The following is an 18,306-nucleotide window of genomic DNA, read 5'->3' as shown; positions in this document are numbered from 1 at the left end:
TAGATAAGAGTAAAAATCAATGAAATAGAGTCTAAAAAATAGAATATATCAATGAGACCAAGAGTTGGTTCTTGGAACATATAAACAAAACTGATAAATCTTTAGCCAGACTCATCACAAAAAAGAGGACTCAAATAGAATCAGAAATACAAGGAGGGGCCCCCAAAAAACTCAAAAATTATTTATAAAACATTGTGTATTTATTCTTACATGTTTAAACTCCAGTCACCTTCAAAGTACTCTCCATTTAATGCAATACACCTACTGAGATGTTTTTTCCACTACTCAAAAACAGTTTTGAACTCGTCAATTCTGATGTCTTTCTCTGCTGTTTATTTCACTTCTTCCACATCAGCAAAATGTTTCCCTCCTTTGAGGACTTTTTTCATCAGGGAAGCAAAAAACAAACAAACAAACAAAAAAAAAAACGTTGCTTGAGGGAGATCAGGTGAATAGGGAGGATGGGGCATGAGGGTCACACTGTTTTTGGCCAAAAACTGCTGAGCGCTCAGGTGTGGACAGGTGCATTTGTAAATCACCCATCATGAAATGGACAAACATGTTGAAAGAATCTTCAAAAAAATTTCACTGAAGCTTTCACTGTTATGAAAGCAGCCTCTCCTAACAGTGCCAGCTGGTGCACTAATATAGATGGGGTCCTGAACACTCACCTAGTGGGGAGCCTGTACTACGGGCACCTGCCCTCCAGAAGATAATCTCACTTTTGGGGGTCCTCTCTTGTAAAAAAGAAGTGACAAGACATACCACAGAAATACCATGGAGTACAAGAAAATTCTACAAACAATTATATGCCAACAAACTGAACAACCTGGAAGAAACAGACAAATTCCTAAAAACATACTAGTTTCCAACACTGAATCAGGAAGAAATAGAAAATCTGAACAGACCAGTAACTACTGAAATTATTAAGTCAGTAATCAAAAAACTCCCAACAAAAGTCTTACACGGCTACAGGGGCGAATTTTACAAAATACTCAAAGAAAAATCCTCAAACTATTCCAAAAAAACTAAAGAGTCGGGAAGGATCACAAGCTTATTTTAGGTGGCCAGCATTACCTTGATACCAAAATCAGATAAAGACCCCACAAAAAACAGAAAATTATAGGCCAATATTCCCAGTGACCATAAATACAAAACTCTTCAGCAAAACACTAGGGAACTGAACTCAGAAACAGATTAAAAATTATTCCTAATTATCAAGTGATATGTATTCCTGGGGTGCAAGGCTGGTTCAACATTCACAAAACAATACACAAAGAAAATGAAGAGTAAAAATTTTATGAGCATTTTAATACACACAGAAAAAGCATTTGAAAAATCCAACTCTGATGTGTGATTTAAAACACCCAGCAAAATGGGGATAAAGGAATCAAAATAAAATTTATCTCAACAAAATAAAAGCCATAGATGGAAAACCCACAGCCAATATCATACTCAAGGGCGAAAAACTAAAAGCTTTTTCTTTAAGATTAGAAACAAAACTGGGATGTCAATTTTAACCACTTTAAATCAACATGGTATCAGAAATCCTAGCCATAGCAATCAAACAAGAAAAAGACCATAATTGGTAAAACTGTCATTATATGTAAGTAACATGATATTGCAGACACCCTCAAGATTCTGTCAAAAAAAGTTAGAACTGATAAGTGAATTCTAAAATACCAGGACACAAAATTAATATTCATAAATGTGTTGCATCTTTATACACTAATAACAAACTATCAGAAAGAGAAATCTAGAAAACAATCTCATTTAGAATTGTATCAAAGAGCCTAGGAATAAATTTAACCAGGAGCTAAAGGACCTATACCCAATAAACTATACAAATTGAAGAAAAAATGTAAAAGAAATGTAATAAATGGATGGATATACTGTGCTCATAGACAGGAAGAATTAATATCATTAAGATATCCATACTACCCAAAGTGATCCACAGATTCAATGCAATCCCTATCAAAATACCAATGCCATTTTTCATGGAATGTGAACAAATAATCCTAAAATTTATATGAAAACACAAATGACCCTAAATAGCCACAGCAACCTTAAGAAGAACAAAATTGGAAGTATTATACTACCTGGTATCAAACTATACTACACGGCTATATTAACCAAAAAAGCAAGATGCTAGCATAAAAACAGACACAGAGATCAATAAAACAGAATAGAGAGCCCAGAAGTAAACCCACACCTATATGGTCAACTAATCTATGACAAAGAAGGCAAGAACATAAAATGACATACAATAAAATGGTGTTGGAAAAATAAAAAAAGTACATGCAAAAAAACCCCAAACCCCCAAAACAAAAAACTAAACTTTCTTACACCATATACTAAAATAACCTCAAAAAAAAAACCTTAAAGATTTTAATGTAAGACCTGAAATCATAACACTAACAAAAGAAAACAGGGCAAGTAAATTCTTTGACATGGCTCTTAGCAATGTGTGTTTTTTCTTTTTGTATATGTCTCCCTGAGGAAGCAAAACAAAAGAAAAAATAAACAAATCAGACAAACTAAAGTGATTTTGGCACACCTAGGAAACCACCAACCAAACAAAAAAACAATCTACTGAATGGAAGGAAGATATTTGCCAATGACACATTCCATAAGGGGTTAATATCCAAAATACATCAGGGACTCGTACAACTTAACACCAAAAAACTAATTCAATTAAAAAGTAGGCAGAGGACCTAAATAGACATCTCTCCAGAGAAAATATACAGATGGCCAACAGACATATAAAAAGATGTTCAACATCACTAATCACCACAGAAATGCAAATAAAGACCACAATGAGATGTCATCTCACACCTGTCAGAATGGCTACCATCAATAAATCAATAGACTAGAGTTGACAAGAATGTGGACAAAAGGGAACCCTCATGCATTGCTGGTGGGGCTATAAACTGGTGTAGCCACAATGGAAAAAAGTATGGAGGTTCCCCCAAAGCTTAAAAATAGAATTACTATATGACCCAGAAATTCTACTTCTGGGTATTTATTCAAAGAAATACAAAATACAAACTCAAAAAGATACAGGCATCCCTATGTTCATTGCAGTATTATTTACAAAAGCCAAAATATGGAAGCAACCTAAGTGTCCAATGATAGACAAATGGATAAAGAAGATGTAGTAGATATATACAATGGAATATTACTCAGCCATAAAAAAGAATGCAGTGTTACCACTTATGACAACATGGACAGACTTAGAAAGTATGTCTTTCACTTATGCTAAGTGAAATATGAGAAAGACCAATATCATATTTTACTTATATGTGGAATCTAAAAAACAAAATAAAGGAACAAATAAAACAAACTCATAGATATAGACAACAAATAGGTAGTTGTGAGGTAGGAGGGAGGTTGGAAACTGGGTAAAAAAGGCTAAGAGATTAAGAAGTACACATCAGCAGTTACAAAACAGTCATGGGATGGAAAGCACATTTTCATGGGAAATATAGTCAATAATATTGTAATAAGCCCTGGCTGGTGTAGCTCAGTGGATTGAGCACAGGCCTGCGAACCAAAGGATTGCGGTTCGATCCCCAGTCAGGGCACATGCCTGGGTTGCAGGCCAGTTCCCAGCAGGGGACCCATGAGAGGCAACCATACATTGATATTTCTCTCCTTCTCTCCTTCCCTTCCCCTCTAAAGATAAATAAATAAAATTTTTTAAAAATAATAATATTGTAATAACTGTTATTTGGTGTCAAGTAGGTACCAGACTTATTGGGGAATCATTTTAAGTTATATATGATATAATATTGAATGTCAACTATAATTCAAAAATTTTGGAAAATCTTAAAGAAAATTGCCAGTTGTTAAAATAGTCATAGGAGGTAAAGTACAGTATAGGGAATTTAACCATTATGTTATAACAACTGTATGATGTCAGATGGGTAGTAGACATATTGGGGACATTACTTTGCAAGATATATAAATGTCTTATCACTATATTGTACCCCTAAAACTAATAATACTATATGCCAATTTTAATGGTAAAAAAATTTTTACAGGAAAACAAAAATAAAAACAAAACAAACTACTGATAGGTACAACAATGTGAATGAATCTCAAAGCCATTATACTAAATGAAAATACCAAAATCCCCCAAAGCTAACATACTATTGATTACATTTATATAATTTTCTTAAAATGATAGAACCACAGTGATGGAGAACAAATCAGGGGTTGCGAGAGGTTAGAGATGGGGAAAGGGCATACTCAGAAGCGGTGACATGGGAATTTCTTTGTGGTGATGGAACAGTTCTATACTCTGATTGATATATATGTGATAAAAATACCATAAAATATATGCCAGAAAATAAAGGAGTAAATATAAAAACTGATGTCTCTATAGTTTAGCCATAGTATTGTACCAAGGTCAATTTCCTCGTTTGATAATGTACTGCATTTATGTGAGAGGTTATCACTGAGGGAAGCAGAGTGAAGAATACCCAAGAACTCACTGTACAATTTTTGCAATTTCTTGCAAATCTATAATTATTTCACAATAAAAATTTAATAAAATAATTTTTAAAGGCCACAGACTATGTAGACACAGTAAGAATACTGTATCCATAAACAAGAAGAGGGGTGCTATATTTTTTAATTTAGAGAATAAAAAAATTCTTAGAAATTCAAAACATAATAGCATAAATTTTTAAAAGTTACTAAAAGGATTGAAAGAAAAAACTGGGAATAAAAGAATGACAAAGAAAAAAATAAGTAACTAATGAAGGAGGTCAACATTCCACTAATATTCATACCAGGAAGAAGGGGGGGAGCAAATTATCAAAGTAATAATACATGAAAAATCCCCAGAAGTAACTGATATTATTAGCACTACTACTCTCTAACAGAAACTGTCAAATATTAAAATTAAAAACTAAACTATCTATAAAGTAAATGATAATTCACTTATATATGGCATCCTTATATAATATACACATGGTTAAACCTTATAGGACTTTAGGAAACTATCTTACTTGTTTTTAAACACTTCCAGAAACTACCATCATAATCTGGTGCATCTTATTAATGTTTGTTAAATTTACCTTGTTTCTGGTTTCTGAACTTTTTATATATTTAACAAAGATATTGCTAGGTACACCTCTACAAATTGAGCAGTCTCTGAATTGAAGCTGTAATATTTAATCCATTATACTGCTAATTTTTTAGTTCTAAAATACCCTGGCTTTAAATCATCAATAGGTATCAGTGCTTGAAATATACTATAACTAAACCCTATAACAACTAAAAGTATTTTTCTCCCCCAGCAATGTTTTTAGTTTTATCACGCATCACTCTACCAAATATTCACTGAATACCTATCAGATGCTACTTACCAGTCTAATCCTCGTGGATATAACCAAGAAAGTCTCAACCCTCAAAATACATACATTCTAACAGAGAAAAAAACACAGAACATAAAAAATAAATGCATACAGTGTTAAGTACTATGAGGTCAAATAAAGCAAGGTAGAGAGGACAAAGTCATCATTTAAGGTGAGAGATTCTACCTCACAAGCGTAGTCAAGGTAGGACTGATGAGATAACGTCTGAGCAAAGATCCAAAAAAGTGAGAAACAGAACTATGAAAACATGAGGGAAGAATAAGTACAAAGACGCTGTAGCAACAGTTTACTCTAGCTTTTTCAAGGAATTCAAGAAGGCCAGGATCACTGGGGCACAGAAAGCAGGAACAGTATTAAAAGAGCTCAGACAGAGAACACTAGACCCAGATCATGAATGATCTTAAAGGAATGTTTAAAGAGGTTTTGCTTTTGATTGAGGGAAATGGGCACCACTAAAGTGTGAATTAAATCAAGTGGACAACAGAATAAAGAAGACAAAGGTAAAATTTAAGCAACTGAAAATAATTCAAGTGGGAGCCAAAGTGCCTTGAACCAGGGTGGTAGCAGTGGTATATGGTAAACAGTGCACTAGCGTATATACTGAAGAACAGGACTCTTGGAATGATAGGTTAAATGTAGGAGGTGAGAGAGAGGTGTGAAGGATGACCTGAGGAAGTTCCATTTACTGAATGACAGGGAACAGATTAGGTTTGGAAAGTGTAGGTGTATCTTAGACATAGAATAAGATGTTTATTAGACGTTCAAGTAGAGATATCAAATAGGGAATTAAGTGTGTAAGTCCTACGTTCAGGGGAAAGGTTCAGGATAGAAATATTTGAGAATTGAAAATCACTATGTACCTAAAATCCTCAAGCCACTCCCCACCATAGAAAATAATGAAGTATTTCTAAAAAAACAGCTTACCACTATTAATAATTACAGACCTAATTTAAAGGTCAGACATATACTTTGTATCTATTGAGTCAGTCATTCATTCAACAAATATTTACTATATGATATTTTGTGCCAGTTACTGCTTTGGGTTTGGCTCATGATTGAGAATAATATTATAATGCACAGATAATCAAGTACTTTAGAGGTGCTTTTAAAAACTGTAATTACTTTTTTAAACCTTTTGGAGCACTTTTTCAACTTATTGCTAAAGGGGATAAAGAAAATAAAACCAACAGGAAAAAAAGATATGAAATACAAATAAAGATGAAGTTTTGGAAATATTTGTCAAATGACTGTGAGTATTTTGACAAATTAGTTTCACAAAACAAGTTTCTAGAGAGAATTACAGCATTCTCACAATCACTCACACTTCCAAATGGCCTTTTGAAAACACGAACTGACTTGTTCTACTAAATTCCTTCTGAGTCATACTAAACTTTTAAGTATTAAAAAAATTAAAATTAGCACTGGTCAGTGTGGCCGAGTTGGTTGGAGCATCCTCCCACGCTGAAAGGTTTCGGGTTCAATTCTGGTCCAGGCACACACCAAGGTTATGGGCTAATCCCTGGTCCAGGCACAGGCATGTGCAAGCCCCATTCGGACAGGTAGGATCCCAGGGCGATGATCCCTTGGCGATAATCCCTGTTCCCAGCGCATGTGGGAGGCAGCAAATCAATGCTCCTCTCTCGAATCAGTGTCCTTGCTCCCCCTTCCTCCCTCTCCCTTCCTCTCTCTGACAAGCAGTAATAAAAAAAAAGTGTCCTCGGGTGAGGATAAAAATAAAAATTAAAAATTAAAATAAAAAATCCAAGCTGTACTGCAATTAGGTTGATAAAACTAAAGAATAAGAAAATATGCATCAGAGGCCCTTTGATATCGGCCATTTAATATGCCTAACTATTCTCAGAAAACCCCACAGAAACACAGAGTCTATGTTTAGAAAAAACCTTTTAGAAAATCTAGTCCAAATACCTAATTCCTGAATCTCATCTACAGACCTATTGCTGTTAATGACAGGGAAGAGTAACTTTTCCTTTTTAACAGATTAGTTCTATTTTTGGAAAGCTCTGACTCTTAAGCAGTTTTTTCTTAACGTTAAAGTTTAATTAAACCTTTTTACCTGACCCTACTTTGGGGTTATGGCCTAGTTAATTCTCTGTTGTGTGAGGGAAGCAGTCCTCTGCATTGCAGGATGTTTAGTAGCTCCCTGGCCTCCACCCACTAGATGCTAACCGTAGTCCCTCCCCCAGCTGTACACCCAAACCGTCTTCAGACATTTACCAACACTTAATGAGGGGCAAAAGCAGCCATCCAGAACCACACTGCTCTAGTTCTGTTTAGCTGGGCCAAGTAACAATGCTCACGTTTAAGCACCTGGTACATGCCAGGCACAATACTGAGCACTCTGCACATATTTTCATTTAATTCTCAATACCATCTCAATTTTACAGTTGAGAAAAGAGAAGCTTAGAGGCTAAGCACCTTGCCTAAAATCACATAGCTAATTAAGTGGCAGATCTGATATATGACCTAAGGAGTTCATTTCAGAGCCTACAATTTTAATTCAAACAAGTCTAACTCAAACCAATTCTAATTCTTCACATATGTGAAGACAACTCTTATTGTGAAGTTCCTTAATATTCACAGAGCTACCCAGAACCTCTAAGTCCTCAGTTTTCTGAGCTGACAAGGTTTCTAATTCCTTCACATCCTTCCCAATGAATATACACAGAACTAAAGACAACATACTTTGGTGTACAGCAGAATGTATCTAGTCTTCTTTTCCATTAATTATGACAGGGATCTACTGCAGGGGTACGGAGAAGATGTGATGATGGCAGCCACAGTGTTCTTCTGTTTTACATCATTTACTGCCAAAACCACCCTCAGGTCTTTTCCATAAGTAATGTAAAGCCTTAACACATATCAGTATTTTTCAGGCCTTATGTATACTTCTAAAAAGTTCATTTAAATGTAGTCCAACAATCTAAACTCAGAGATCATTTTGGATGGTTATGATATTATTTACTATCCCTCTTTCCTCATTGTCACCTATAAATGTGATAATATGCCTTCTCCAGACAAGCGTAAGACAAGGCAAAGAACAAAGCCACTTTCCACAATCAACATTTGGGTTAAGAGCATCACTCAAAATCAAAACCATGTTGATTAATACAATCAACTAGTGGCTGACTCAATTTTCCTTCATCTTATACCCAAGAATATTTTTAAATGACTGCGCCAAAAACTAAGCTTAGGTCCAAATACATTATATTGTTACTAATCTACCAACTGCATCAGAGAAAAATCAAAGTTCCTCTGACAGTCTATTTTTAGCAAACCCATTCTGGTTCATCGTTAACCTGTTTTCTTCAAGCCAGTCATAAGCTATCCTTTTTATTTCTTGTTCTAAAATCTTCTACCTTTTAAAAAATAAGGCCTAGAATCCTCTATTCTTTTAGCACTCCTTCTATTCCCCTAAAACTTTTTAAGAGCATAAGTAATAACAATAATTTTAAGATTGTGTAGGCAGTTCCTTTTATAAAATGTTTTAACTAGCCCAGAGGACAGCTCATTTAACCAGATGCATTCTTTCTCCACACTCATGTTGGTTTTATGCCCTTCCTAACAATGTTTGCTTTATTATTACTATTACTGGTGGTGGTGGTGGTTTACTGTCCCTGACCAAGACTTAAGGAATTTTTTTCTTCCCTTAACACCAATCACTATTATTACACTTTCCTCGATTGCCATTTTAAATGTAATATACTTTTGGTTGGCCTTAGAGTATTTTTGAAGTCTCAGGTCATTTTCCTGATTTTAAAAAGATTCATTTTCTATACTTAATTATGGCAATCTTATCTATTTGCTTTGTTTTTAAAGTAACATGCATATCACCCTGGCCAGGTGTGTCAGTTTGTTGGAGCATCGTCTTGTACACAAAAAGGTTGCAGGTTGAATTCTTGGTCAAGGCATGTACCTAGGTTGCAGGTTCAATCCCCAGCTGGGGCATGTGTGGAAGGCAACCAATTGACATCTCTCTCTCTAGCTCTCTCTCTCTCTCTCACTCCCCCCTCTCCCCTCTCTCTAAAAGTCAGTGAACATATCCTCCTTGAGGAAGAATTTTTTAAAAATAGCATGTGTACCTTTGAAGAGTTTATCATATAATAACTCTAAGGATCTTTTTCTGTCTGAAAAATATCAAAATTATATTTTTACATAACTCCCTAAAATATTCTTCCTTTTAGGAGAAATTTATACTGTAGAATCATACGGATCTTCTCTCTTGATAAAGAATCAGAAAAACTTAGATTGGGGAAATAAATTATAAAATATATATACAAAAACACTAAGTAGTTCTTAAGAATTATGCTATAAAAGATAAGGGATGTTCATGATTAAGTTTTGGGTTTTTTTTAAAAAATGTATGGGTTATATAATGGTACATATAGTAATATACCAAAATCATTTTAACTGTATATATATGTGGGACTTTATATTTTATATATAACAGAAAAATAGGTTATACACAAAAATATTTAAAGTATTTTTCTCCGATCATAACATTTTATTTTATCCATGTGCTTTCTGTATTTATCATATCTATGTAATAAAGATGTATCATTTTTACAACATAAGCACTATAATTTTAAAAGAATCAGCAGAACCAAAGGAAAATACTCTTGTAAAGTACAATAAAAAAAGGTCTAGTTTGAGGTTTCTGCTTTTATAACTCTATTACTAAAACAAGCTCAGAAAACATTTCTGGACACCACACCAAAAGCCAGTACTAGGTAATACTCATTTGTCAAACTATATAAATAAGTCATAACAACCATCAGATGACCATTCAAAGTTTTAGAAATTAAATGGGGGAAATCACAAGAACTTCCTCATATTTCAAGGAAAAGATAATAGTTATGAACTATTTAATATTTAAAAATATTACAAATAAAATAATTAAAAAATTATTGTATATCCCCCAAAATCCCTACAAAATGAAGAATTAGAATGGGGTAATGAAGACAAAAAAATCAAAATGTTTTAAATTGTGCTAAAATTTCCTAAATTTAGGAAATGTTAGTAAGCTATGGATAGCTTTAGGAATAAAGTAAGCTATGTCACCTGTTAAATATTTATTACTTAAAATCTCATAACAAGAACAATTATCTTTATTTAGAAATTTTGTCTGGTTGAAGGTCAATTTGCAATAACCCAAAATGCCCAGAAACTTTTAAAAAAAGGTAATATTAACCAGTTAATACCTTATCTTTCAAATACATTTGGTTCTATAAAATACTACTACATGAAAGTGGTTTAACTAAGCCTAATTCATCTAAAAGTAAAAATATATTCACCATCTTCTTTAGCACATTATTTCAATTATTCTATTTCTCCATATATAGCGTCTTCAAATATATCAAAAATATGATTTCAAAATTAGTCTTTCCTTAAACAAATGTTTTGATATTTATAAAAAACAACACAAACATAATACATTCTCAAGTTACAGGAAGATTCTACTAAGACTTTAAATGAAATAAATAAGAAAGCATCAAACCCATAAAACCAATATACACATTTATTTTAAATAACTTGCCATTAAACTGACCATCAAGATATATGATCTTTTACATCCGGAAATGCAAATGAGCATAATAAACAAAGGCCAAACATCTCTTAATCTCACTCATATACACACATGTATAGAATTATAACCCAGCAATATCATGTAATAAATGAATACACACCTTACTTTAGCATATGCCAGGGTAGACACACAAAAACAAGAAAAAAATTTTGAAATCAGAGTATAAAGGGACTCTGCTTTTTCAAACAATGCAGCACTGAAAGCCAGGTCAGCATCCTTGGGCATTACTAGGAAACTTTAGCACATCTGATATTTCCATCATCTTCAAGATTCCTCTGAATAATCAGAAAATTTCCCAGTCTCCCTCTACCTCACCTGTCCAGACTTCCTTTGGCTTTCTTCCCTCTACTGTGTAATGATGCTATTGTGGTTATTTAGGCTTTAAATGTTCAGAGATACAACCCCCTCTCTATATTAATTCAGTTCATTTTCTCACAGACACTGACTCAGCCGTGGGTTGTGCAGCACTGACGTTTCTAACCAAACAGCATCCTGTGAGCTATGGTCGTCCCATTTCCCCATCCCTGTGCGGTGATTGGCTATTGTAATTGATAGACAGGCTGAACAAAACTCAGGAGATAAGAGCTTAGTGATATGAAGATATGTTGCCAAATGCCATCTGTAAAGCTAATTCTAGCTCTGCCAGCTTGCCAGGTTAGGAAACTAGGATGCAGAGGTTTTTTTTTTCTTTCAGTATTTCATTGTGTGCCCATGACAGGCAATAAAGCTTCTCTTTAAAACCAAAGAGAAAATATTATTTGTACTTTAAGAATCCACTCAAGGACTACTCTACAACAACAAAAGTTTTCCATTTCTAAACTGCTGCTGGGATTACAGAGTGACTTAAAAGGCAGACTGGAAAGCTCAATCTTCATGCAGTCTCAGAAGAAGCAGGCATGCGTATTTCTATGTGGAAATGAAACCTTGCGGCAAAGTCTGATATTGAATGTATGATGCATTTATCTTTAGTAACCTGAGCAGACTGCAGATCTGAGTTTTAAATAGTCAAATTCAACCCAATTTATATGCTCAAGGGCTTCTGGCACATTGTCAATCTAGGCATTTTAACATTAATTATACAGAAAGAGTGGTCTTTCTTTTTCTTTTTTAAATAGCAAAAATACCTCTATAATTTTTTTTAAAGTTGCCATAATTCAGGCCAAATAAACTTCAACTGAAATGATCTTTAATCTCTCAGCAAACTACTAAATCCATCTTATACAGGTAATAACTATAAAACCACTGAGAAAGTTCAGTAACTTTTTTTTAAAGATTTTATTTATTTATCTTTAGAGGGGAAGGGAAAGAGAGGAGGAGAGAAATATCCAATGTATGGTTGCCTCTTGTGAGTCCCCTGCTGGGAACTGGCCTGCAAAACCAGGCATGTGCCCTAACTGGGAATTGAACTTCGATCGTGTGGTTCACAGGCCCGCACTCAATCCACTGAGCTACACCAGCCAGGGCCAAGTTCAGTAACTTCTGTAACTATGTAATTCATTTGTATGCACTTGCTGAGGGATCATAAGCATCCTGAAGTCTATCTATCTCCAGGTTAGCTTCCAGTCTTGTCTTGCCTTGTATCAATATATCACAGTGTTATAATATCAGACCTACATACCAAATAAAGCTCAGAAAATAAAGCACACTAGCTATACTTGATGAAAGAGAAGACATAAGGCAATGCCCACCAAACTCCCAATCCTAAATGATAAGCACACATAGTAACTATTACTGTTACTTTTTTAAAAGATTGTATTTATTTATCTTTTAGAGGGGAAGGGAGGAAGAGAAGGAGAGAAATGTGAATGCATGGCTGCCTCTCGTGAGTCCCCTGCCTAGGAACTGGCCTGCAACCCAGCCATGTGCCCTGACTGGGAATTGAACCACGATCGTGTGGTTCGCAGGCCGGGCTCAATCCACTGAGCTACACCAGCCAGAGCTACTGTTACTTTTATATTCAGTACATTTATTTATCTTGCCAGTAGCAAAAGGTGGTGGGGGGGGGGGGGCACCGGATCAAAGGAAAAGATAGAAAAAAGAGACTATCATAAATTGTGAAGAGAACAAATAAAATCCCAGAGAGAGAGATCCCTAGCCCCATCCTCCATGAGGGAACACGGGGGAAAAAAGAGAGCTGTATGAACCAGGAAGTAAGCCCTCAGCAGATATGAAATATGCCAGTACCTTAATCTTGGACATCCCAGCCTCCAGAACCAGGTAAAATAAATTTCTGTTGTTTATAAGCTACCCAGTCTATGATATACTGTCATAACAGTATAGCTAAACAGACTGAGACATTCACTTTTTGCAAATTTAAATTCCCAATTCTATTTGAGGTGGCAATGTGCCTACCTACATCTCTCGGCCTCCCTCATCCAGACATGACCATACGACATAGTTGTAGCCAATGATTTATAAACAAATGCCTTGTGGAAATTACTGAGAAATTTAATTTCCTGGTAAAACCAGGAAATCAATAAAACCCCTTTCCCATTGTGCCCTTCTACCTTTATCCTCCTCATCTGGAAGGTGGACATAACAGCTTAAGCCACAGTAAAGCCATCTTGTGATCATAAGGAAAAGCCAAGAAAATCAAAGACTTCTGATCCCAACATCCTTAAACTACTAAATCTACTATCAGGCACTGCCGACCTGTGGACTGCTTATGTACAAGAAAAATAAACCCCTAACTTAAGCCAGTGTTTAGTCTGGTATTCTTTTAATCAAACATCTATAAATAAAATATAAAAGATTCAAAAAAAAGATGAGTAGGTAGAAGCACAGATCTGCCATTTACAAGTTGGATGGCCTTGGGCAACTTCATTAACCTCACTCTTTTCATCTGTCAAATGGAAACAGGTAATACTATGCTGAGAGCTCTACCTTTATATTTGGTCAAGATACTCTCCAGAAGACCCCTGGCAGGAATCTACCTAATCATCCGAAGACCAGCTCAAGTCTCATTTTCACCAATTCCTTCTCTGAATTCTTCCTTTACTATAACTCACTACCTACTGCTCACTAAGTATTCCATATATGGTTATTAAAGCATCCCTTAGTAGTATCCTGACAAACTTCTGAATCTCTCTTGAACTGAGTGCAAGTTCTTAACAATATCCACTGATTGTTAGCATTTAAAACTTCTCAATTAACTTATCAGCTCAAAAAATACCATTTAAAAAAGTCAAATTGTGTTGTTTTTTAAATTAGCCTAATATGTTCCTAAATACACAGAACAACAGGTCACAAGGGAGGTTAAAATAAGCTCAAAGGTTTCACACTATTTGCACTAAAAGAAAAATCCCTGTATCAGTATTTATTTCTATGCTGCAGGAGTCTACCTAAAAAAAGCACCAAAAAGTTACTGATGCTCTATGTGTTACAGAAATAACTAATGAAAAAAGTACTGTTAGTTTTTATGAATGTTTCCCATTTGTATGCACGTAGCTTTTATAAAGCAAACAACAGCTTATTTTCACCCTGTCACCACTTCATATATAATACACTACTGTACATCGGCAGAAAAATATTCAGAACTAGGAAGAACACACTATTCACCAGAAAATAGGTACACAACGTAACAGATATAAATATAGCCCCCACACTTACTGAGATAAAACCAGTATCTCTTTAATCTCAAAGACAAAACAATTATCCATGTAAGCAGGACAGAGATAAAGAACTAGAACCTGAAGCTGAAGGACATACACACACATGGGAACACAAATGAACAAACCCCAAAACACTCATGTCATTGGTATGTACTTATATATCAATAAAGTCAACTCAGCATTTTCATTTTAGACTTCACCACATTAAAAGTCCATAATAAACACGGACATCTTATTAGGAGACTTAAACAGTACCAGCCACTCATATTTCCTAGCAACAGCATATAGTTTAAAAGTACCTGAATTATTTCTTTAAAATTACAAAAAAGTTCAATATCACAGCATTTTTAAGTCCTTTTTTAAGAAAGCTGCTGTAACTTTTCAGTGTCAGGAACATTTTACATTCACATAAGTTAAATGTTCAATATCCCTTAAGTAAATATTCATAAAGCACAGCACTTTATGAAAACACGCTTGCATACCTGCAATGAATGTGAGGTTTATGAGCTGCTAATTAAGACCTTAAAATATCAGATCATTTTAATGTTCCGAATGAGGTGGTCCTTATTATGCCACACAGCACAGAATGAACGCTTCAAAAATTATAAGTGGGTCAAAACTTTTGAAATAAATTTTATTTAATGCATCTAACTTTAACTGAAACAGTACAGTCATTGCAGAAAGACTGATTTTCCCCATTAGGATCAGGATGACAACACGACATATATTCACATAGTTAAAAATGTATGGAAGCAAAGACTGTAAAGAGGCTATAATTATCTTGGGTAATCTATACACAATGTATTTTGAAAATAAATTCCCAGTAGGGGGTTTTAAATACAAAGAACTAAAATGTCTTGCCAGAGTTCCCAATTAAATTAAATATTGCATTTATTCATGGAGTTAACTAAGGAATTTTAACATTTTTACAAACAGAAATAAAAATTAAATAAATATAAGAAAATTAAAAGGAAAGACATTTTCTCTAAAAGTAATTTAAGGAGAAATGCAAACATTCATAATATTTTGTAAACCCCATCCTTTCACAGGACTTGCCACAACCAAACGCAGTTTGGTTCTTTATACAGATCTATTTTATCAGAGCTTTGATATGTGAAATATGTTATTTTCTACCTACCTTGAATGTTTATAAAGTTTACGAGGTCTACAATGCAATTTCCGATCCCAATTCTCTGGATCACTGGAGTTACTGTCATAAGGATGAGGCCGTCCTGCCATCCCACTGCAAGCTTTCTCACACTACCGCTCTGAAAGCACACATGTAGCACCCATAACCTACATAAAAAAGTAGTGTTGACCTTTAAGTCTACTCCATGCAGAATAAAAGTCACAAAATTTTAAATACTTTCTAACATTAGCGACATTTTTTAAAAACTGATGAACCAGATTAAAAATACTAGACATACAAAATACCACAAATTAGATTAAAATAAACACCAATGCCTTTTTAGGTACTTTTCATTTGATTCTTCTATTAAATTTGCTACCACGCTATGCAACAGTTTAATAATGTGCTTTTTATATTTACTAATATATTTTACTGCCATCTGGATACCTCATTTCCAAACATTAATATGCTACCAAAAAAGGCAAAAACAATTCCAGAAAATTCTTTCAGACAAAATTTCACTTGGAATATACACTTCTTAATTACTAAAAGTTTAGGATATTTAACAAAACATCTAGTATCTAGTAAGACCAAAAACCAACACTGTTACTTCTTTTATCACCTTAAACAGATACTTAATATTTGCCCCAAAATAAAAGTATATAAGCATCTTGATGTTTCCTTACAGTGCTATTACCACAAAAATATATTTTTTAAAGATTTTTTTTTTCATTTTTAGAGAGCATAAGGGAGGAAGAGAGGGAGAGAAACATCAATGTGTGGTTGCTTCTTGTGTACCTCCTACTGGGACCTGGCCCACAACCCAGGCATGTGCCCTAACTGGGAATTGAACCGGTGACCCTTTGGTTCACAGTATGGCACTTAATCCACTGAGCCACACCAGCCAGGACTCCACAAAAGTATTTTATCAACATGATTTATATACTTTATTCATTTCGTATGTGAGGTTTGTGACTTATTTCCACAACAGTTGTATGAAAGTATAAAAAAACATACATAATAGCTTTACAGAATACCTGGACTAAAACTTCAAAGTATATTCACTTTCCAATTTAATCTTCACAATCAATTTACAAGGTATGCATTATAATCCCTATGTATACAATAGAAAAAGTCTCAGAGGTTTAATAATATTGCTAAAGTTCCCAATGCTTATAAATGGCAAAATCATAAAGAACAATGAGAATTTATGATACAGAGTCTTAATCTTAGAAAATGCTCAAACTGGAATATTTTGTTTGGAAATAGTAGGTCAGATTTGACTTTTAGAGATTGCAAGCACCAAAAGAAAAACCAAATGTAGTTAAACAACGTGGACAAAGTTACAATAAGTCAAACAAGAACCCAGGTTTTCCGACACCCACTCCTATACCTGCATACTTTCTACACACATTCCCAAGCTGGAGCTGCTAGAAGGAGGTGAGGAAGAGCTGTGCACAATAGTCAAGGAGAACCCAGAATGGGGAGAAGACTGCACCTTCCTGGGTTTTATAGTGGATTCCAGTACAATTTCACACACACACACACAAAAGATAAACTCATTAAAATTGTAAGTCTATCTCAGAACTCATTAGAAGAAATACGTTCATTTTAGAAAAACTTTTTCTATGTTTATACTTTTTCCTTATAGTTATTCAGTATTTTCTTTCCAAAAACAATTGAAAATCATCTAAGTGAACATCCCAAATTACACATTTTAATAAATGTGTAAATAAGCAGGTAAATCAAGGAGTGCAATAAAAATAATAGAAAAAGGAAAGGGGGAGAATTTCATAATGACTTATTTAAATGCTAAACAAATTTCAGACAGTTTATTTGCTGAACTAGCCTGGAAAAGAAACCTATTTCCTTAAGGATCACTGAATAATTGAGAATCAATTGCATATTAGATGAACATAAATACTACAAAATTATTTTGAAAACAAAAATTTCTCCAACTCACTTGAGCTTTTAATTATAAAAATAATGTGTTTACCAAAGGAAACTTTGTAAAACTTCAACTAAATATTATTATAGCTAGTTATCTGCACTAAAGTGATGAGGCAAAAGAGAAGGGTGAGAAAGAACAAATTAGAGACAAAGGAGAAAGTCAGATGGAAAAATGTGGTCACAGAGCAAGAGAGACACAAAAGGTAGAAAGAATAGTAGGGAAAAATTGATAAGGAGGGAAAAAAAGACGCAGAGAGGCTCAGCAGGTTCGTACAATGACATTTAGAGCATTTTCTCCCTACTTCATAAGCCTTCCAGTAAGCTATTTTAGGCATTAAATTTCTTTACAAGAGTATTTTTCCTTTTCCTAACCCAAAATGATATACCCCTGTGGATAAGATAGCCACAGGTGACCACTGAGGGAAGAAGGATTCTAAACTATGGGAGGCATGCAATGACTAAAAAATAAATAAAACCACGAGGAACAGCTAAGGTAAATTCGGGTGCACATTTTAAACATTTTACAGTGGGTGGCACATACCCCACAGCAATGAAATTCCAGTACGTCTTCCTAATCAATCTTACAGAAATCAACAAGCCTCTGTTTTACAACCAACCACAGGAAAG

General features: G+C 34.4%; 1 protein-coding gene across 6 annotated transcripts in view; it reads right to left on the bottom strand.

Annotated features, from left to right (window-relative positions):
- Positions 1 to 18,306, bottom strand: part of BTBD10 (BTB domain containing 10) — an 84,204-nt gene that overhangs the window by 41,338 nt on the left and 24,560 nt on the right. For 3 of the 6 annotated variants that reach the window (XM_037050042.1, XM_037050043.1, XM_037050044.1), the window contains one exon: positions 15,739 to 15,896. The exons of the other annotated variants lie outside the window; for them this stretch is intronic. In XM_037050042.1, coding sequence (XP_036905937.1) covers positions 15,739 to 15,839 — 101 coding nt within the window. In that variant the 5' untranslated portion in view covers positions 15,840 to 15,896. The remainder of the gene's footprint in view (positions 1 to 15,738; positions 15,897 to 18,306) is intronic. 6 annotated transcript variants of the gene reach the window in all.

This window comes from Sturnira hondurensis, unplaced genomic scaffold, assembly GCF_014824575.4.
Source record: "Sturnira hondurensis isolate 20B ecotype Veracruz unplaced genomic scaffold, ASM1482457v3 Scaffold0006505, whole genome shotgun sequence".
In the NCBI taxonomy this organism is placed as follows: Eukaryota; Metazoa; Chordata; class Mammalia; order Chiroptera; family Phyllostomidae; genus Sturnira; species Sturnira hondurensis.
Note: the sequence above shows the minus strand (reverse complement) of the source record. Positions and strands in the feature narration are given on the sequence as shown.